Source organism: Macrobrachium rosenbergii, chromosome 8, assembly GCF_040412425.1.
Source record: "Macrobrachium rosenbergii isolate ZJJX-2024 chromosome 8, ASM4041242v1, whole genome shotgun sequence".
NCBI lineage: Eukaryota > Metazoa > Arthropoda > Malacostraca > Decapoda > Palaemonidae > Macrobrachium > Macrobrachium rosenbergii.
The window spans coordinates 79,115-101,970 of record NC_089748.1 but is presented as its reverse complement, the minus strand read 5'-3'; the positions used below and the strand labels follow the sequence as shown (position 1 = coordinate 101,970).

The following is a 22,856-nucleotide window of genomic DNA, read 5'->3' as shown; positions in this document are numbered from 1 at the left end:
TATGGAAAAATGACATTTTTATAATAAAATAAAGTTTTATATATACTTACCAAATAATTACATAGCTATAGTTTCTACTTTATGCGGCAGCTCAAAATTCGAAATTCGTGGTAGCACTCTTCTGTTTTAGGTGTAGGTATGTTGCCCGGCACACTATCGGGGAAGAATAGGTGCAACTTAGCTAAGGAGCTCAATTCGTTTATGCTCTATGTCCATGAGAGGGGAGGAGGGCGGGCTCTGATCATGTAATTATTTGGTAAGTATATATAAAACTTTATTTTATTATAAATATGTCATTTTTATACAAGTAACTTACCAAATAATTACATGGCTGAATCCCACATTGAGTAGAGGTGGGATGAATGGACATATACAGTACTACCCAAACAACTACTCGATATAGGGGGTAATTTGGGATAGCAAATTAGCTACCATCTTGGAATGCTTGTTGTAACCTTACCTGGTGAGGGAGCAACAGCAGACGGGTACAGTACTGCCTCTGGTCGTGGCTCCTCTCGACCTGTAGTGGTGTGGCGGTAGAGCCAAGAGTCAACTCTACTGAGTGGGTGCTTTGCAACGTAGATCAATTGCAGGTTGCCAAAGCTAATAATTCCAATGGGTCACATAATGATATGTGGATCTGCCCTTGCCCTGGGCGCAGTACAATAGAATAACAAAGAACAGATAAAATTAACCTACACCACATGACATTTAGCCAAACCATAAAATACCAGTTGGTGACACTCAAGATTCAGTGTCCACCAAACTTCCCCAGAAGTACAACTGCCCTTATTCAAGGAGAGTGGATAAGGGAAAAGGGAAGGCGTTCCTCCTATCCTTCATCCCCCAATACCATGCCAGCTGCGAAGAACGGACCTAAAGTACTGCATTTTTTGTACACTGTCTCAATGTCCCGTAAATAAAACACGGCAAACACTGACTTGCACCTCCAAAATGTTGTTTGTAAAATTGAAGAGAGAGACAGGTTACGTTTAAAAGCCAAAGACGTTGCCACAGCTCTTATTTCATGAGCCTTTACTTTGCACAAGGGTAGTAATTTGTCTTGAACTCCCAAATGTGCTTCCGAAATCACCGATCTTAAAAAGAATGATAGTGCATTCTTGGACAAAGGACGGCTGGGGTTTTTAACGAAACACCAAAGATTAGGGGCCGATCCTCTAAGGTTTTTGGTTCTCTCGAGGTATACTCTTAGAGCTCTTACGGGAGAGAGGACATTTTCTTGATCGTCTGGGCCTAGTACTTCTGAGAGGCTCTTGATAGAAAAGGAGCGAGGCCAAGGGTTAGCCGGATCCTCATTTTTTGCCAAAAAATCCAAAATTAGCGAGTATACTGCATTGCCTTGTGAGAAGCCTATCCTTTTATCAATGGCATGAAACTCGCTGGCTCTCTTGGCTGTAGCAAGTGCCACCAAGAATAATGTCTTCTTCATAAGATTCTGAAGAGATGATGACTCCATCAGTTCAAACAGTGGTCCTGAAAGCCAGTTGAAGACCACGTCCAAGTTCCAAGCGACTCCTGAGGGTTTAGCTTGCTTACTAGTGTTGAAATGCTTGATTAAGTCACTGATGCCTTGGTTTGAAGACAGGTCTAATCCTCTATGTTTGAATACTGAACTCAACATCGCTCTGTAACCCTTGATGGTAGATGTTGAGAGTCCTTTCGATGTTCTGAGATATAGAAGAAAATCTGCGATTTGGGTTACAGACGTTTGAGAAGAGGAAATTTTTTGCTCTTGGCACCACTTCCTAAAAACTGCCCACTTGGATTGGTACACTGCAGAGGAAGATTGTCGCCTGCACTTAGCAATAGCCTCTGCAGCCTTTCTTGAAAATCCTTTAGCTCTGACAAGCTCCCTGACAGTCTGAAGCCTGTCAGAGCGAGAGTGGATAATCCTTGATGGTGTCGGAGGAAGTGCGGCTGTCTGAGAAGATTTCTCCTCTGAGGAAGCAGCCTTGGGAAGTCTGTCAAAAGGTTCAAAAGATCGGGAACCACTCTGTGTGGCCAAAAGGGAGCGACTAGTGTCATTGACACGTTGTCGTGTGAACTGAACTTCCTCAACACTTCCCTCACCATGCTGAAGGGAGGGAAGGCATAAAGGTCGAGGTTCGACCAGTCCTGCAACATGGCATCTGTTGCCCATGCTTGTAGGTCCAGAGCGGGGGAGCAATACAAAGGAAGACGATTGTTCCTTGATGTCGTGAACAGGTCTATCAACGGCTTTCCCCACAGCTTCCACAGGTCGGTGCATACCTGTGGATTGAGTGTCCATTCCGTCGGTAGGACCTATTTTCCTGACTCAATTTGTCCGCAAGGACGTTCATCTTGCTGTGAATGAAGCCAGTCACTACTTGGGTCTTGTTGCTCTTTGCCCAAAGAAGAAAATCCTTTGTCACTTTGTAGAGTGTAAATGAATGGGTCCCCCCTTGATTCTTGATATACGCTAGGGCGGTCATGCTGTCCGAATGAACCAATACTGTCTTGTGGCAGGTTAGCACTGCAAAGTGTTGAAGTGCCAGATGAATCGCTTTTAGTTCCTTCACGTTGATGTGGAGGTTTCTTTCAGAAGGGGACCATGTTCCTGACACTTCCATGTTGTTGAGAAGGGCTACCTAACCCAGATCCGAAGTGTAAGAGAATAACGTTAGGTCGGGGTTCGTTGGAGCCAGAGACCTTCCTGTCGAGAATCTGTCTTCTGCTAGCCACCATCTGAGGTCTTCTTTTATTTGGGGAGTGATGCTGAAACTGAATGAGTCCAGGAACAACTTCCTTTTCCAACTGGCTTTGAGGTAAAATTGTAGTGCTCTTGTATGTAGCCTGCCTAATGGAACGAACTTCTCGATGGAAGAGAGAGTTCTGAGAAGACTCATCCATGCGTTGGCTGAGCAGGAGTTGTGAGTTAAGAAGTCCTGGACTTTCTTGCGGTAAGAAAGTATCCTTTGTTAGGATGGAAAAGCCCGAAGGAAAAGCCCGAAAACTCTGAGAGTCTATCACTATCCCCAAATATAGAATACAGTAGACTGAGTTGGGACTAACTGTGACTTCTTGAAGTTTATTAAAAGTCCTAATTCTTGGGCGAGACGAAGAGTTTTCTGTAGGTCCTCCGTGCACTGAGAATTTGAGGGGGAGCGTAGGAGCCAATCGTCCAGGTACAGAGAAATGTTTATCCTCAAAAGATGTAGCCATTTCGTAAGGGGAGCAAGTACCCGGGTAAAAACTTGAGGGGCCGTGGATAGTCCAAAGCAGAGTTCCCGAAACTGGAAGACTCTGTCCTGGAACACGAATCTTAGATACTTCTTGGAGTCCAGATGAATTGGAATATGGAGGTATGCATCTTGCATGTCGATTGTAACCATCCAGTCTCCCTGATGGGTGGCTGACAAAACTGACTGATTCGTCTCCATTTTGAATTTCGTTGTTTGAACGAAGCAGTTCAGGGCACTGACGTCCAGGACAGGGTCTCCATCCTCCCGATGACTTGGGAACCACGAAGAGGCGGTTGTAAAATCCCCTTGAGTTTACATTTTCGACTATTTCCACAGCTCTCTTTTCCAGAAGAGCTGACACTTCCCAAGATAGGGCTGAAAACCTCTCTGAGTCTACTGAGGTTACTAAGGGAGGTTTTCCCCTGAAGGGGATTGCATATCCTTCTCTTAATACCTTCAGCACTGACATGTGCTGCTGAACGATACCCCTTATAATATCCCATATGAATATGACGTCACGACGACCATCGGACACTCATTGGCTAGAATGAATAGTGGGTGGAGCTTCTGCACCTCTCTCATACACAATACTACGCCTGAAACCCATCCAAGCTGAAGAAAACAGCTCTGCTTTTCGAGGAGGGATGAAAGACGTATAGGCGTACGTCGCGGTCTTTTATTACTGTACCGTAAAAGACGTACATATGTACGTCCCGGTGGCGAAGGGGTTAAGGGAAATCTTGAAAGAATTAATTTTACTCCATGGAAGTTAGTTTGGGTAGTTCGTCTATCCAAGGGACACGCCTACAGAACATTAACAATGACTCTAAACGAATAACTGCATAGAATAAAAGATGTTCAGCGTGCCGAAATCTCCCCGAAAAGTAACATACAGTAAACCCCCTGTATTCGTGGGGGATGCATACCACACCCTCCACCCCCGCGAATAGCTAAAGCCAGCGAATACTTAGAACCCTTCCAAAAACATTTAGAACTGCCTATTTTGATAGATCAAACAGACATAAAACAAACTGAAAATGCTTATGCAGTGAACCCCCCTTATTCGGGGGGATGCCTACCGCAACCCCCTGCGAGTAGCTAAAATCAGCGAATACTTAAAATCCCACTAAAAACACTTAGAACTGCCCATTTTGTTAGTTTAAACACAAGAAAAACCCTGTAAAAATGCTTATACCTGAGTATTTTAACAGTTTTATCACAAAAAGTGCATTTATTCATGAAAATTATATGAAAATGCAGTCATCAGTGAATATTTCTCTGTGAAAAATACCGCGAATGAGCAAATTTTCCGCAAATAATGGGTAGATATGTTCCACTGAGAAACCAACAAATGCGTGAGTCCACGAATCGTGAGAACGCGAATACGGGGGGTTTACCATATAGTTATTATCCTACTTACAGTGAGGTTAGGTTCCAAAAAAAAAAAAAAAAAAAAACCATCATTTGTTGGAAAAAACGTAAGAAATACCAAAACGTATCTCGAACATAGCCTAGCCTACACTAGTGTACTCTGTACTGTACACATATACAGCACAGTAAACCCCCCTATTTGCGGGGGATGCGTACCACAGCCACCCGCGAATAGCTAAAACCTCTGAATACTCAGAACCCTTCTAAAAATACTTAGAACTGCCTATTTTGATAGTTCAGACACAAAACAAACTAAGCTTATACAGGTATTATCCTACTTACGATGGGGTTAGGTTCCAAAAAAAAACCCCATCGTTTGTTGGAAAAAACGTAAGAAATACCAAAACGTATCTCGAACATAGCCTAGCCTACACTAGTGTACTCTGTACCATGTACTGTACACATATACAGCACAGTAAACCCCCCTATTTGCGGGGGATGCGTACCACAGCCACCCGCGAATAGCTAAAACCTCTGAATACTTAGAACCCTTCTAAAAATACTTAGAACAGCCTATTTTGATAGTTCAAACAGACACAAAACAAACTAAGCTTATACAGGTATTATCCTACTTACGATGGGGTTAGGTTCCAAAAAAAACCCCCATCGTTTGTTGGAAAAAACGTAAGAAATACCAAACCGTATCTTGAACATAGCCTAGACTACACTAGGATATTCGGTACTATGTATACATATATGGTAGCCTAGCCTACACTATAAAGTATACCCTATACATACACGGTATAGTAATTATTAATAACAGCTAATTCTGGAGGTTCATGCAAAGTGATTTATGATAACTCAGTGCAAAGAGAAACTGAATAACAAGAACTAGCTTAGCCTACACTATGGTACATTGCATGATGGGCCGGAGTTCAATTCCCCGACCGGCTGATGAAGAGTTATAGGAATTTACTTCTGGTGATAGAAATTCATTTCTTGCTATAATGTGGTTCGGATTCCACAATAAGCTGTAGGTCCCGTTGCAAAGTAACCAACTGGTTCTTAGCCACGTAAATTAAGTCTAATCCTTCGGGCCAGCCCTAGGAGAGCTGTTAATCAGCTCAGTGGTCTGGTAAAACTAAGGTACACTTAACTTGTATACATATGCGGTAGCGTAGAGTAGCCTACATTATACTGTACTCTATATTCACATATTGTATTATACAAATGTCAACATAACGAATATGCATTTTTTAAAATGTTATGCCTTAATTCACTGTATCCATTAATATTGTATATATATATTCTTGTACTGCTTTTATATTGTAAATTGCGGTCACAGTGTCGCGATCAATGTTTTGGTTTGGAAATCGTTTATGTGGTGTTTATTTCACCATATTTAATTCAGTTCAGAGAGCTTTTTTTGCTTCTAGTTAGTATAAATGAATCTCTAGATACTTTATTTATATGGGGCAAGGTTATTTTTCATTATACGAAGTGTTTTTAAGTTGAAATATAACTACAATATGTCTCATTGTGAAATTAATTTACAGTATCTATTTTTTTGTTAATAGATGATGATGGCCGTTTGGGGACATTTGTTTTGTGTAAAAAAATTCAAGATTCTGTTCGCTGTTTCCACTTCATTTCATCATAATACGAGCTTTACGTACTTATTGTTTATCGGCGTAAAAATAACAGTAATGTGTTCTTTCATGCTCAGTAGTTTTGATTAAAATACTTTCTTTCCAATTTTAATTACAATAGAGTTTCATTCATGTTGCCAATGCATGATAATTTACAGTATAGTCATTAGCAGCTTGAACATTGTTTTCTCAGCTTCAGCTACAACTTGCAGTTTAAATTTAGCAGTATATTTCCTTGGCGATCTTTTATCCATACCGAATAAGGGTATAATGTACAAATATGTCAGTCCTATTCTACTTAATGTCATTTGTGCTATACGCTACGGTAATTGTTTATTACCGTATGATGGCTGAAATGCCAGATAAACGGCTGTTGTTATCCGATTCGGTTATAAGCAAAACAACAGTTTCTCGGTTAGTTGTTTATGGTTGTACGCATTTACGCAAGAGTACAATGTTACTAACAATACTTTTATCACTCTCTTTTACTTTTTTAACTAGAAAGTGCCTGATTATGCTGCTGCCTGCGACCTCGCGAAATTTAAAAATATTTTATAAATAATATTGTCTATCGGTATTAAATGCTTACCTCACTGCAAAATCGAATTATCGTAAGGTGAATTATTGTAAATCGAGCATTACCCGAGTATTTTAATAGATTTATCACAAAAAGTGCATTTAGTCATGAAAATAAGATGAAAATACAGTAATTAGTGAATATTTCTCAGCAAAAAATACCGCGAATGGGCGAATTTTCTGCGCATAATGGGTAAATACGTTCCACAGAGAAATCTGTGAATACGCGAGTCTGCGAATCGTGAGATCGCGAATACGGGGGGTTTACTGTATGGTAGCCTAGCGTAAACTATAAAGCAGTACTTTATACATAAAAGGTATAGTAATTATTAATATCAGCTAATTCTGGAGGTTCATGCAAAGTGACTTATGATAATTCAGTGCAAAGAGAAATTGAATAACAAGAATTAGCTTAGCCTACACTATGGTACATTGTATACATATACGGTAGTGTAGCCTGCATTATACTGTACTCTATATTCACATATTTTATTATACAAACGTCAACATAACGAACATGCATCTTTTAAAATGCTATGCCTTAATATCAAATAATATTGTATATATTCTTATATTGCTTTTGTATTGTAAATTGCAGTCATAGCGATCAGTTTTGGTTTGGTAATCATTTCTGGGGTGTTTATTTCACCGTATTTAATTCAGTTCAGAATGCTTTCTTGCTTCTAGTTAGTGTAAATGAATCTCTAGATACTTTATTTATATGGGGAAAGGTTATTCTTCTTTATATGAAGTGTTTTTAAGTTGAAATATAACTCAAATACGTCTCGTTGTGAAATTAATTCATCTATTTTTTCGTTAGTAGATGACAATGGCCATTTGGGGACATTTGTTTTGTGTAAAAAAATTCAAGATTCTGTTAGCTATTTCCACTTGATTTCATCATAATATGAGCTTTACATATTTATCGTTTATCAGAGTAAAAATAACAGTACAGTAATTTGTTCTTTCATGCCCAGTAGTTTTGATTAAAATACTTTCTCTCCAATTTTAATTATGATCTGAGTTTCACCCATGTTGCCAATGCACGATAATTTACAGAGTTTAGTCATTAGCAGCTTAAACATTGTTTTCTCAGCTTCAGTTACAATTTGCAGCTTAAATTTTAGCAGTATATTTCCTCGACGATCTTTTACCCATACCGAATAAGGGTATAATGTAAAAATATATCAGTCCTATTCCACTTAACGTCATTTGTGCTATAAGCTATGGTAATTGTTTATTACTGTAAGATGGTTGGAATACCAGGTAAACGGCTGTTGTTATCCGATTTGGTTATAAGCAAAACAACAGTTTCTGGGTCAGCTGTTTATGGCTGTACGCATATACGTGAGAGTATAACGTTACTAACAATACTTTTATCACTCTCTTTTACTTTTTTAACTAGAAGATGGGATAAAGAGATGGAGGAAAAGTTGTCTATTGTAATTTGGTCTCTCTCACTACCTGATTGTGCTGCTGCCTGCGCCCATGTGAAATTTAAAAATATTTTATAAATAATATTGTCTATCGGTATTAATTGCTTACCCCATTGCAAAATTTAATTATCCTGAGGTGAATAATCGTAACTTGAGCATTACCCGAGTATTTTAAGTTTTATCACAAAAAGTGCATTTCGTTGTGAAAAGGCTATGAAAATACAGTAATTAGTGAATATTTCTCAGTGAAAAATACCGTGAATGGGTGAATTTTCCACGAATAATGGGTAGATACGTTCCACAGAGAAATCCGTGAATACATGAGTCCACGAATATGGGGGGTTTACTGTACATAGGCAGTTTGCTTGATTTTGCTGAACAACAATTTCTTCAGCGTAGCGTAGCTTTTTCTAAGTACCAAGTTGACATGAACAGTGTCATGCAGCACCGCTCTCCCGTAGTACTTAAGATGGCTGAAGTGCGGCTCTCCTCTTACCCCGTAGTTCCTAAGGCTGCCACCATACATAGTCCCCAATCTGACCACGGGAAATTTAATTCTGTCCAATCGTATCCTAAGCTGACCCAGTCATTCCCTACGGCCCAAGCATTAAATACATCGAACCAATCACAATGTGTCTGATCGATATGATTCATACGCCCATGCCCTGACCACATTCACCCTTTCTTTCCTTCTGTAGCCGCCGTGATGGAGAGTCACGACAGCATTTCAATCTTTCTTGAGTCTTTATGTAACACTGGTGAGTTTACTAAGTGGCTTTACCAGGAAGGACTGCTTGGAGACTATTCTGGTTTGTGTACTTCGTGTAAACTCGAAAATGACATTATAAAACAAAGTTTTATATATACTTACCCAGTAATTACTTAGCTAAGAGTTTCTACTCGAACGGCAGTTAGAATTCTGAATTCGCGGTAACGATTCTTTTGTTTGTATAGGTGACTATGCCCCGCCCACTTTCGGGGTACGAAAGAGGAACAACACCGCCAACACGACAATTTGTTTATGCAAAAAAGAGTCCAAGTGTGGGGAGGCGGGTGGGCTCCATCTGTAATTACTGGGTAAGTATATATAAAACTTTACTTTATTATAAAAATGTCATTTTTATATATATAACTTACCCAGTAATTACTTAGCTGATTCCACATTGAAAGGAGGGGAATCATGGACAAAATCTCACTAGTAGCGGCGTGGCAGCATGGCCAGAAGTGCCTCTACTTGAGTGGAACAATTTGCAGCGAAGGAGTACTCCGATGGCTGATGAAGTAAAAGGTTAAGCTTTGTGACGAAGGTGTACACCGAAGGCCGCCAAAGCATAAATAGTTGCCTCTTCCCTGGGCACAGTACCACAACAATAACAAAACACAGAACAACAAAGTCACCTATACCATAATTAAACAATGATTAAAAATAAAAACAAGACCACTACCCAACACATAATTAACTAGTGGGCGCTCCAGGTACACCATACCCTCCTAGGCTCCCCAAGAACTCAATACCATTTTCAAAGTAAGAGGAAAGGAAAGGAAGGGAGACTTCTTACACTTCCTCACCCATCACTATGCCAGCTACAGACACAGGTCCTGGGGTACTGCAGTTATAAATTGTCTCGACGTCCTGCAAATAGTGCATTATGAACAATGACTTGCAGCACACAGCTCTCTCTTTTCTTCCTCCATGCCTGGAGTATCCTATAAACTCGGAATTGAAAAAGAATGGGGCCAGGGATGTGACGGGTTCTCATTTTCTGCTAGAAAACCAAGCAAACGGGAGCAGACTACATAAACTTAAAAAAACCAATCAGCTTATCGCTAAATCCGCTTTCTTACTCTAATTAAGGCCAAAAGAAAAATAAGTTTTTCGAGTCAAATTCCTCAGAAAAAGAAAATGCATTGGTTCAAATCGAGGATCGAAAGCCACTAAACCACATCAAGATTCCAAGAGAAAAAGCCTCTTTCTTCTCTGGAGATATTAAAAGACTAAATCAGATCAGACAAGTCTAGACTGTTCAAGATGTCTAGGCCTCTATGATGAAAAACGGAGCTTAGCATAGCTCTGTGACCCTTTATAGTAGCGACCGACAACCCTTTCGAGGATTTCATATAGAAAAGGATGTCTGCTGTTTGAGTGATAGAAATTTTTGAGGAAGAGACTATTTCTTCTACACCAACTCCTAAAATGTGCCCATTTAGCCTGGTAGACGTTATTGGAGGAAATGCATTACATTTGGCAATAAAAACTGCTGTTGCTCTAGAAAAGCCTTTCATAAATAATGAGCCTGTAGACAGTCGAAAATCCTGTTAGGGCCAGAGAGGAAGTCCTTGATGAAACCTCCTGACAAGGGGCTGTCTGAGCAAACTTGGAATTTCGAGAAGGAGCCTCAGAAAATCTACAAACTGATCAGGTCCGGGAACCACTCCTTCTGCAGCCAGAAGATTCCAAAAGAGTCATCTTTATATTTTGGTGACAGCAAAACTTCCTCAATACTTCCCATATCATTCCGAACAGGGGAAAAGCATAAAGGCCTAGGTTGGACCAGTCCAGGATCATTGCATCTGTCGCCCAAGCTAGAGGATCCGGGAACAGGGAACAAAACAGAGGAAGATGGTAATTCCTGGAAGTTGCAAATAGGTCTATGCTCAGTTGACCCCAAAGTTTCCAAAGGCTGGCACAGACTCGAAGATCTAACATCCACTCCATGGGTATAATTTGCTTGTGACGGCTCAGCTCGTCTGCCAGGACACTGCACTTGCCCTCTATGAACCGGGTGACTAGTCGTGTCTGGTTCCAATCTGCCCAACTTAGCAGATTTCTCGCTAATTCACAGAGAGAAAAGGAAAAATAATCCCCTGATGTCTGATGTATGCCAGGGTCAAAATCAGATTGTCCACATGTACTGCTACAATCTTGCTGTGTACCTGCGTTGCAAAGTGTTGCAGACCTAGATGTATAGCCTTCAACTCTCTCACGTTGATATGAAGTCCTTTTTATTCCGACGACCACTTCCCTGAGAATTCCAGGTTCCCCAGGAGCGCTCCTCAACCTACATCCGACACATCGGAAAAGAAGTCTAAGTCGGGGCTCATCGGAGCGAGTGACTTCCCTTCTGAAAGCTTGTCTGTGGACCTCCACCACTGCAGATCCTCCTTTATCTCTGGGGTTATTGGGAAGACATGGCAGTCCTGATGAACTTTTCGATCCCAGCACGCCCTTAACCTTTAGTGGACGGATTGCGCTTCAGTGTGAAGTAAAACAGGTTTGGGGAGGTGGACGGATTGAGCTTGAGGGTGAAGCAGAATTACACACCACTTTTATGGTAATGATGATTTGAAACAAAGGTGTCAATAAATAAATATGATATAAATTCACTAATGGCAACTTTTATACAGACGTGAGAGTTGCCCAAATATCAGTAATGCTTGACTAAATAAAGGGGGAAGGTACCAAATCTCTCCTCAAAACATAGCAAATTTGCTTGTAAATAAATAAAAATGATGTTGTTATTTGTTTTTGTCTTTTACAATAGTATGTCGATTGTAAATGTAATTTTACAAAGAAAATTGCAAAGAAACATTAGAAAAATCATGTAAAAATAAAAAAAAAATAAATCTGAATCTTCCTTCTTGTAAACTTACGTGAATATTTTACAACAAATATGCAAAAATTTGTTACTGCTTTTATTTCTTATCTGTTTTGATATTGTGTGAGCAGTAATAATAATTTCACAAAATCCAAAAACTTATTTATTAGAAAAAATATACAAGTTGGTAAAATTTACGATTGTCTTGTAAATGAGGCCCGAAGGGGTTATAAAAAAAAGTCATTTCAACTTCATTGGAAGGTAAAAAATTTAGAATTTCTTTATTTATACAGTGTGAATGTAAATGTCATTCTCTTTCCATTGATGTGATTTTTTTTTATTTTGCCGAATCAAGTTTCCCCGGTCTGGGGTGCTACACATTGACAAATTATGCCATCCCTTAAGGGTTAAGCAGAACTGGAGAGGTCTCATGTAAAGTCTTCCTAGTTTCACAAATTGTTCTAGAGAAGCCAACGTCCCCAAAAGACTCATCCACTGGGTGGCGGAGCACAAACGAAGCGAGAGGAAGAGGTCTACTTTCCTCAGACAGTCTACTACTCTCCTGGGTGACGGAAAAGCCCGAAAACTCAGAGTCTATCAGAACTCCCAAATAAAGTCTTCTGAGTGGGAGTCATTTGTGACTTCTTGAAGTTGATTGTTAGTCCTAAATCCTGGGTCAAGAGAAGAGTTTTCTTTAAGTCCTTCATGCATTGCATCTTCGCGGGCGAACGAATTAGCCAATCGTCTAGGTACAACGAGATACTCACTCCCGCTAAACATAGCCAACCCGCCAAAGGAGCCAACACTCGAGTGAAAACTTGTGGGGCCGTAGAGAGACCGAAGCAAAGTGCTTGAAATTGAAAAATCTGGTCCTCGAAAACAATACGTAGGCATTTCCTCGAATCCGGATGAATTGGAATATGGAAATAAGTGTCCTGCATGTCCAGGGAAACCATCCAATCCTCCTGATGGATGGACAGCAAAACTGAGTGGATGGTTTCCATGATGAATTTCGTTTTCTCTACGAAGACGTTCAAGGCACTTACGTCGAGCACCAGTCCCCAACCTCCTGAAGCTTTGGGAACTACAAAAAGGCGATTGTAAAATCCTTTTGTGTTTGCTTTTCTCACTATTTCTATAGCCTTTTTGTTCAGAAGAGATGACACTTCCTTCTACAAAGCAGAATACTTCTCTGAGCCAATGGAGTAAGCCGTCAATACGACGGGCATGTTGGTCAATGGCGGATTCTCCTTGAAGGGGATAGAGTATCCCTCCTTTAAAACTTTTACTACCCACTGATCCGCTCCATCTCTCCCAAAAGAGACGAAGCTTGGCCCCTATTGGAGCATGAAGGACTAAATCCTCACTTGCGAGAGGATGATCTTGCTGAAGATTTCTTGATCGCTTGGGGAGCAAATCTAACCAAACCTCGGAAGCTGGGGCGCGCTCTCTGAATCCCTCCACAAAATGGCTTAGGATGTTCAAGCGGAGATGATGGTTTAGCCGAGAATGCAGGTCGATCCTTCAGGCGCTTCTATGACTGAGTCAACAAATCCTGCGTTGACTTTTGGTGCAGGCTCGCTGCAATCTCATTTATGGTGGACTGAGGAAACAAATGCTGTTTGTCCAGAGGAGAAAACAGTAGAGCCAATTTCTGTGAGGCCATCACACCCTTCAATGTGAATGAGACCCAGAGTTCAAGCTTTTCTAAGACGCCCATGGCATACAGTGCAGCTAATTCATGAGAGCCATCTCTAATGGCTTTATCTGCGCAAGACAGAAAATTATCCAGGTCTGCGAGTTCATGGCACAAAAGAGCTGGTTCTTGAAGTTTCTTGGCAAGCACTCCTCAACACCAGTCGAAAAAATTCAAAGTTCACAGGCCCTAAAAATACTCTTCAAAAGACGATCCATCTCCTGTGCTGTGAAGAAGGTTTTTGCCGATGCGAGAGCCGATCTCCGTGCTGAGTCAATGAGCACAGAGAAGTCCACCTAGGAGGAGGCAGCCACTCACAGGGAAGGAGCTTCTCCTGTTGCGTACAACAAATACCTCATAAGTGGGAGGCGAGGAGGTACGCTAAAACAAGCTCTCCCTTGAACCCTCTTCTCGGAAAGCCAGTCCTCCACTAGTTGAAGGGCTTTCTTCGAGGATTTGGAGAGAACCATCTTCGGTAGTTGAGACGAATCCACAGACTGAGAGATTATCAAATAAGATGAACCTGGAGAGGACGGAGAGCTCGGAGAGAAAAATTCCAGAAAATGCTGAAGAAGGCACTTGAGGAGAGATGCATACGGTGTCGAAGATGTATCCTGCTCATCCACCGAAGAGATCGGAGAAGTCATCGCAACTAAATCAGGGGCAGCCTGAGCTGTAGGCTTCTGCAAAAGGTTAAGGATGTTATCCAACTTGTGTTGCAATGGTTCAAGAGAGGGATCCAACGCAGGAGAAGGCTGATTGGAAGTTGCAGGGCGCTTGGAGACTCGAGGGGTTTTGAGCGCTATTGGGAGATTGGCAGCTTCGGGTGCTCTGATGAAAAGGAACTTCCGACCACTTAACCCTTAAGGGACGGCATAATTTATCAATGTGCAGCACCCCAGACCGGGGAAACTCTGAGATCGGCAAAATAAAAAACAAAATCACATCAATGGAAAGAGAATGACACGTACATTCACACTGTATAAATAAAAAAATTCTAAAAAATTTTCCCTACCTTCCACAAGAAGTTGAACATTACTATTTACAACCCCTTGTGGGGCCTCATTTACAAGACAATCGTAAATTTTACCAACTTATATACGTTTTTTCTAATAAATAAATTTATTGTATTTTGTAAAATTATTATTACTGCTCACACAATATCAAAACAGATAAGAAATAAAAGCAGTAACAAATTTTTGGTACATCTGTTGTAAAATATTCATGTAAATTTATGAGAAGGAAGATTCAGTAACTTTTTTTTTACTTTTACATGCTTTTTCTCATATTTCTTTGCAATTTTTTTTGTAAAATTACATTTACAACTGACATACTATTGTAAAAGACAAAAACAAAAAACAACAGCAACCCCTTCGTATATTTACAAGCAAATTTACAGAAAGACTCATGTGAGAGATATGCAGTACTTCCCCCCTTTAAGTCACAAGCATTACTGATACTGGCCTAACTCTCACGTCTGTATAAAAGTTGCCATTAGTGAATTTATAGCATATAGAAGTATTGGCACCTTTGTTTCGAATCATTATTACCATAACAGTGGTGCGTAATTCTGCTTCACACAGAAGCTCAATCTGTCCACCTCCCCAAAACTGTTTTACTTCACACTGAGGATCAATCCGTCCCTTAAGGGTTAAGGGTGCCTGAAAATGTCAGGGCGCTTGGCTGTATCAGGGTGCTGAGCTGCATCAGGGCGCTTGGTCGCATCAGGACGCCTGGCTGTAAGAGGGCGCTTGTCTGCTTCCTGGCGCTCAACAGGACGTTCCGTCGATACTAAACGAGCCGCGGGAACAGGGCGCTTACTAGAAGACTGACGCTGCCCGCCCGAGAAGAGAATCAGGCTAGAACCTTGTTCCTGGAGCAGAGGAGAGGAGAAACGTTCTGGAATGTCCCACTTGCTGCACGACGGCTGAGGACTAAAGAGGGCTCCCTTAATTTCTTGCAAGGGAGATGCGGGGACTGATCCTTACCCGAGAATCGTCTCTTCAGTGGGCAAGATTCATCAGGAAAACTACGAAGACGGCTCTTCCAAGGCGACGACTCCTCAGATCTAGAAGAAAGCCAATGAATTTCCAAGATGCCTTTCCAGCGTCTGTCTCTAGTCGCAACCTGGGATGCAACAGGTTGGACTGAGGGGATGACTGCCTGCGGGCAGACCCCACTGACTTCCCTTGGGCTACCGGTATGCCTCCTCCCAGGTAGCGGGGAGTATGGCAGGGACCTGCGCCTAGGAAAATCAGCGGAACGAACAGCCGCCTCCTCCACTGACACTTCACCTTTTGCACTATTTTCAAATTTGTCCATCAGGACATGCATTGACGTCCCTAACTGGGTCTCTGTACTTACAACAAGATTTAAGCGCTGCTCAAATTTATTTTCAAGGCTGGCAAAGCGAGCGGGTTTGGAGGTGATGGAGCCAGGAGAAGGAGTGGGTGGTTTAGGATAATTAATTGATGCAGGTGGGGAAGGGTTTACAGTTGGAGAACTAATACAGTAGATATGTCAGCCTTATCTGATCTGGGAGTTAAAGCCGGACTAGCTACTTTTCCACTAGCTTTAGCGGCTGCTTTCCTCTTCCTATCTCTTTCTAGCTTCACTAAATGAGAATTTAAGGTCTTCCATTTCTGTTCCCCCCAATCTCTGCATTCGTCACAAGTCAAATTTACTGAACAAACCTGACCTCTGCAACCTGAACACAAGGTGTGAGAGTCGTCGCTTTTGTCATCCATGTATTGCAGCCCTTACTGCAATACCGGAAACTAGAACTACTAGTGTCGGACATTGAAACTAGAACTACTAGTGTCGGACATTTTCTAACTAGTAAAAAAAGTCAAACCCGTGAAAAGTCAAATGAAAAAATGCCAAAACGGCTACAAATACTTCACCAAGGAAGAAAATACAAAGCCAATACGAATTCCAAAACTCTGAACTGCTGTAACAACACCAGGTGTTGATGCTACAAGCGACAGAAACGAATTGTCATGTTGGCGGTGTTGTTCCTCTTTTGTACCCCGAAAGTGGGCGGGGCATTGTCACCTATACAAACAAAAGAATTGCTACCACGAATTCAAATTCTAACTGCCGTTCGAGTAGAAGCTCTTAGCTAAGTAATTATTGGGTAAGTTACATATATAAAAAGTTTCCTACAAGATGGAATACACCCAACCACTGGACATCTGGTACAAAGTCGTGTTGTGTTAATTGTCAGTGCTGAAAGAAGGTATCAGTTCGGCATGGGTCGTTCTTTGAAAATTCAAGAATGTCTCTGCAGGCAATAATGGCACTCATACTTTGTTTCTCTATGAAATTGCCACAGTACCTTTTGAGATCTTTTGTTGTACCGCTATCATTGCACATGACTGTTGACTGGTAAAACTTCTGCAGAGACATCTGTTGCGAAATACTGCTGGCTGATAACAAGAAAATTGATGGTCCTGGTCATATTGTTGAGACTGACGAAAGTAAATTTGGGAAACGTAAGTACAACAGTGGCTGTAAGGTAGATGGATCTTGGGTGTTCGATAGCACTGACCGAAAGATGCAAGACGTTTTTCAAGGTGGTTCCAGACCGCTCTGCTGAAACTCTGCTCCCGGTGTTGCTGGACAACGTACTTCCAGAAACCACGATCATATCTGATTGCTGGAAGGTGTACAGCAATGTCCGGGATCATTATTTTGCGCATAACGTAGTGAACCACAGTGTCAATTTCGTTAGTCCTGGCGACCCGAGTGTACACACGAACACCATAGAGTTGCAGTGGTGGGTTCTTAAATGGAGCGCGCTACCAAGACACGGTACACAGAAACCACTTTACAAAAGTTATTTTTCTACTTACTGCACCCAGAAACGATATCTAGAAGGTGTTCAGTGTCCATTTCAGGCATTTCTTGATTTAATTAAACGCGTCTATCCACTCAAGAACGGCCCAACATCCCCTGTCTCTGATTTACTTTCCTGGTCAAATACATTAAGACCCGGACCAAGTACTTCCGATTCACCTGATCGGCAGCCAGCAGCTACAAAGAGGCCGAGACTGGTACCGTAGCACCTGCAAAGAAGCCGAGACTGTTACCCTCATGGTCGGACAGAAGCGATTATGAATAAGGTAAGCAGTGCACTTTCCTTTCTTTGGCATTTATGTTATTGCACAATGAATTATGATGTTTTGAACCTACTACTGTTAAGGGGTAGCCTAGACCAATCCACCCGCCCGAGTATTTATGCTAAAAATCTGGGGGGTCCAGGGGGGCAAAGCCCCCTGGCCAGGTCAGGCCACGGCACCCTAAGTCCAGTTAGGTTGGGTTGGTTTACATTTGGTCAGGACACATTATGCTAGGTTTGCTTAGATTTTGTTCTGTTAGGTTAGGTCATAGCCAGTGCCGAATCATGTGTCCGGATGCACTCTTAGTCCCGCCGACCGGAACAACGTAACAAGATAATGCAGAGTAGCGGGTTAGTGCATGGTGAAATATGATGATTTGGGCCTACTGCTGTTAAGGAATAGCCTAGGCCAGTCCACCTGCCCAAGTAGTGCTCTAAAAACTGAGGGGGGTCCAAGGGGCCGGAGCTGCCCGGCCAGGTCAGGCATGGTGCACGAGTCAGGTTAGGTTAGGTCAGGACACGTTATTCCAGGTTCAGTAAGGTTTTGGTCTGTTTGGTTGAGGGGTAGCCAGTGCCGGAGCATGTGTCCAAACGCAACATTAGTCCCGCCGGTTGGACAAACGGATGTAGTGTAGCGGGTAATTTTGTCAACAATAAACGAATAAGGGTAGATTACAGTTTCGTATGCTGGGCCGCCTAACTCATTCTTCCCGACCCCAGATCCCTCCGCCAAGGTAAGTAGTTCTACCTAAACAGCTGACGACCAACGACCCGAAATGCTCCGAGTCCTACCGACCCGACCCGACATGCCCCGAGACCTACCTTGCCCCGCGACCTTCCTCAGTCTCTTCCGGGTTCAAGCCTTGCAAACATGGCTACTTTCGTGTCGTATCCTACCCACGGGGAATTTGCATCTAAGAATCCAGTGACCCTCATGGACTTAGGCGTTTTGTGCCACGAAGAGCGTTCGTTGCTCGTTTACTTAATGAAAAGTGGCCTACTTGGCGATTTCAGCGGGACTTGTGGAAAGTGTGACGAAGGCACCGTCGTCCTGATCAAGCATGGCCAAAGCTTCATTTGGCGATGTAACCTCCAACGATGTCGGAAAATAACATCCATCCGGACTGGCTCATTCTTTTCGGGTTCCCACCTCTCTTTCAAGAGCATTTTGGTGCTGATTCACAGCTGCATCCATGAACTTCCCCAGAAATATGTCCGGATGACTTTGGATATTGGGTCTCCCAATACCTTAGTAGACTGGTTTAATTTCTGCCGGGAAGTTTGTATCGATATTTTGATTCAGGACAACTGGAAAATCGGGGGCCAGGACACATCGTGGAAATTGACGAATCAAATTTGGAAAGAGGAAATTCAACAAAGGCAGACGTGTCGAAAATAAAAAAATGGGTTCTCGGCGGGATTGACAAAAGAAACATTCTTTCAAGTTATACCAGACCGATCCGCAGAAACATTACTTCCAATTTTAATTGAAAACATACACCCAGAATCAACGGTAATTTCAGATTGTTGGAAATCATACCACACTTTAAATCACCATTTCAAAACACACCTTAACATCAATCACACATTACATTTTGTTGATCCCGACGATACAAGCATACACACAAACACAATAGAATCCACATGGCGGGTGTTGAAACGTAATGTTTTGCCTAGAAGCGGTACCGTAAAAACCATGTATAATTCATATTTTTCTATGTATTGCATTAAAAAACGTTACTTAACTAATGTCCCTTGCCCCTTTAAAGCTTTTCTCGAATTAATTAAACGTGCATATCCCTTGAATAGAGCCGTTTCAACACCCGCCAAAATGCGGTCTAATGTCGCCGAAACACAACAATCACGGGATGCAGCCATCCAAACGGATTGGTCAATTACATGAGGTCCTGTTCCCCAGTTCCAGTTGTCCAGATCCGCCGAAAGCCAGTGCCCCAGCGCCAAAACGAAGAAGAATGGAGCCACCAAACCGCCAGTACGGATTTCTCAGACGATTCCGACTTCGAGTGAGGCACGTGCAATTTCGAATAGTTATATATTTACTAATTTCACGGCCCATCTAGGGGGTCCGGGGCGAAGCCCCTGGCCAGGTAAGGACACGCCGTCCTGTGTTAGGTTAGGTTGGTTTCGTTAGTTTTGGTGGCGACCTAGGTCGGTGGGGTCCAGGGGCGAAGCCCCCGCCAGGTAAGGGGGCACGCCGACCTAGGTTCGGTTAGGTCGGTTTCGGCCAGGTTGCGTCGCCATCTTGTTGTATCCGTCTGCCGGTACCCACTGCCACCTGGTGGTGGGTCTCGGCTACGAAATTGGCAGCCGAAACCCACAGCATACGAAACTGTAACAGCGCCACGAATAATGTTTATGTAGGGACGCCTACTGTATGCAGGCTAGTGGGTAAAAAATTTGGGAATTCCATATGTTACGGGCAGTGTATATCCGTCTTTGGCTTCCCCCACCCAAAACCCCGGTTCCCAAGAGGGTCCCCCTTACCATTAGTAGTTTTCCTGTTGCTTTTTTTTTTTGTTGTGCCACCAAATACAGCAGTGGTTTTATTACAAATACTAAACACATACAGAGCTGTTTTTGTTGCATTTTCTGTACCTTTTTTTTTTTGGCAGCAAATTGCCGTACCACAAGTATTCACACGCTCTGTTAGTTTTATTATGTGTGAGTGCCTCTCAAAAACGTAATGTGCATGATATGAAATTGCAACCTACAGTTTTGAAAAGAGTTCATCAAATTACGACTTAGGTAATTCTAAGCTGTAGTTCCGCAGTGAGCTAGACTATGGCAATTGACGTTTTCCTATCTTATTTTACTTGCTTTACAGGAATTTAAAGTAATATATTTTGTCGGCTGGCTGTAACTAAACTGTAAGCAATCTAGCTCACTGCGGAACTACGGCTTAGAATTACCACGACTTGAAAGGTAAGACAATAGCCCCGCCCCCACCCCAGCGCTAACATGGCAAAATTGTAACCCGTGAACACCTCTAGGTTACGTGCTATTGTTTTTTATTGGCAACTTGTAAAATTTGACCGGCTATTGGATGTTCTGCAAGTGACGGAAGCCTACGTGGTAGCCTACTTTGATCTGTGCATGGCAAACATTTTTTCGATCTTTTCCTGGCATTTTCAATGACTCCATTTGGGTTTCGGCCACAATGAATTCGTTGTGTACTTTTCTTACACCGTCAGGTAGTCTGTACTTGAGATGTGAGAAGTTTGGAAACTTGACAACGAATGATTTCCGGTTGAAATCTTGAATGGGACGATTGAAACGAGCAAGAAAACAATAGGAAAAATGTCTCTGTTGTGTGGATTTGGAGTTCGGACCGGAAACAACTTTTACCGATTTGTTTTTGTATAGAGAACCTGGGAACAAATTAGCCTCGCGACGATTGCGTCATTAAAACTACTGTAGCCTAAAAAGTAAACAATGAACACCTTCACAATGATGAAGCTTCAGCAACTATTACAATATTTCTAGTGATTCAACTCCTTGAATCTAATAAACATACATCATGCAGAACACTACAAAAACTTTACGTATTCTTACAGCTCCGGCATACTCCTCTTTGAAACAGTACAGCGGCCATGTTGCACAACACCGACGGTCACACTGGCACTCACCAACACTTGAGTCTTGACTGGACACTTTGATGTGATACGATTACGTTACAACACTGAGCTGCAGAGAGACGTCACTTAGTGCCAGATCGCCGATTTCCTGGCCGTCACATTTTTTCATTGGCTTCGGCTTCAGTAAATATATTGCAGACGGCATTACAAAACCTTATAACTTGAAATAATCATCTTTAATTTAAAACAGTTCAAATCCCTCATTATCTATCATTAACAAAAGAATAACACTAATTGCTCAATGCTAACTCTAATGGCTTAAAGAGGTTTTAATTATTTATAACTATAACACTAGATTACGAGGGCCTTGTAGACCCATGTCGAGTTAAAACTTATTTACCTCAGGTGTTGTACTTTAATACCTCTTCGCTTTCACATTTCTCGGCAAATTGTATTGCATACTATATATACTGCCCTATTAGAGTGGATTATTTCAATATAGAAATGACAAATATAGGAGGTGGATTGAATGTAGAGAGAAAGACTGTCAGAAAAGTAGTCACGTCATTAGTGTAAGGTACTGTACCATGGAAGTGAATGAGATTTAATCCTTGAGACGAGAACGAGTAATCAGTAACTGGAAATTCGGCCAACACCGCCCCCAACCTCTGGTGATACTTGTGAAGCAAATTTAGAAGTGGCGAGCAATCAAGAACCAGAGATGTTGGATGAAAGATCCATATATAACAGGTCAACCAGTGCGCTGATTACTCTTTCAAAGGTCGTGGTCAATGACGTCAAGTAAGCTGATGGTCCTTTTCAAAGCTAGTAGCCTATACCGGTCAAATTCCGATTATTCAGCCTCAGCATTCAGTTGTCTTGCAAGGAAGGTATTGATTGACATACTGACTGGCTGGGTGTTGTCTAGTTTATAAGTGGTTCCTTACTGAATGACTGTACCCAATCTTCGAAGTTGTTATTGGCTGCGAGCCGCATGTAGTTTCTACACACAAACAAGGCAAAACAGAGATTATGTTTAGGACATCTGTGCTTGTCGACAGACAAACAGCTGGCGATTGTGAGAGACATAATAAAGGTACAATGATAAAACATATATCAATGGAAAGGCCAGGAAATTCCACATGTGGACATTTGCATGAGATTCGAGACAGATTAATGAATACAATGCAGTAGCATAATATATGTGAAATGGCGAGACGTTTGGCGTTGTGAGAGAGGTGCGAAATAATGAGCAGAAGATAAGTACTGCTGGTTTATTGATGATGTTGTTTCAGATTTAGCTGGCCTTGTGCCAGCACGGGCTCTTGCTCCTAGAGCAGCCCATAACATGGTTTATGTTGTTTTATATTTAGCTGGCCTTGTGCCAGCACGGGCTCTTGCTCCTAGAGCAGCCCGTAAAAAGGTTTATTGATGTTGTTGTTTCAGATTTAGCTGGCCTTATGCCAGCACGGGCTCTTGCTCCTAGAGCAGCCCGTAACATGGTTTATTGATGTTGTTTTAGATTTAGCTGGCCTTGTGCCAGCACGGGCTCTTGCTCCTAGAACAGCCCGTAAAAAGGTTTATTGATGTTG

General features: G+C 42.0%; 1 protein-coding gene across 3 annotated transcripts in view; it reads right to left on the bottom strand.

Annotated features, from left to right (window-relative positions):
* SdhD (succinate dehydrogenase, subunit D) overlaps positions 1-22,024 on the bottom strand; it is a 97,425-nt gene extending 75,401 nt beyond the window's left edge. The window contains exons 1-2 of one of the 3 annotated variants that reach the window (XM_067107188.1): positions 21,665-22,024; positions 21,242-21,373 (exon numbers count right to left, since the gene is read on the bottom strand). In XM_067107188.1, the coding sequence (XP_066963289.1) occupies positions 21,242-21,281 (40 nt within the window). In that variant the 5' untranslated portion in view covers positions 21,282-21,373; positions 21,665-22,024. Of the gene's footprint in view, positions 1-21,241; positions 21,459-21,664 lie in introns of those variants that run through there. The other 2 variants (XM_067107189.1, XM_067107187.1) reach the window with 2 other exon arrangements.
* Positions 22,025-22,856: the final 832 nt, after the last annotated feature.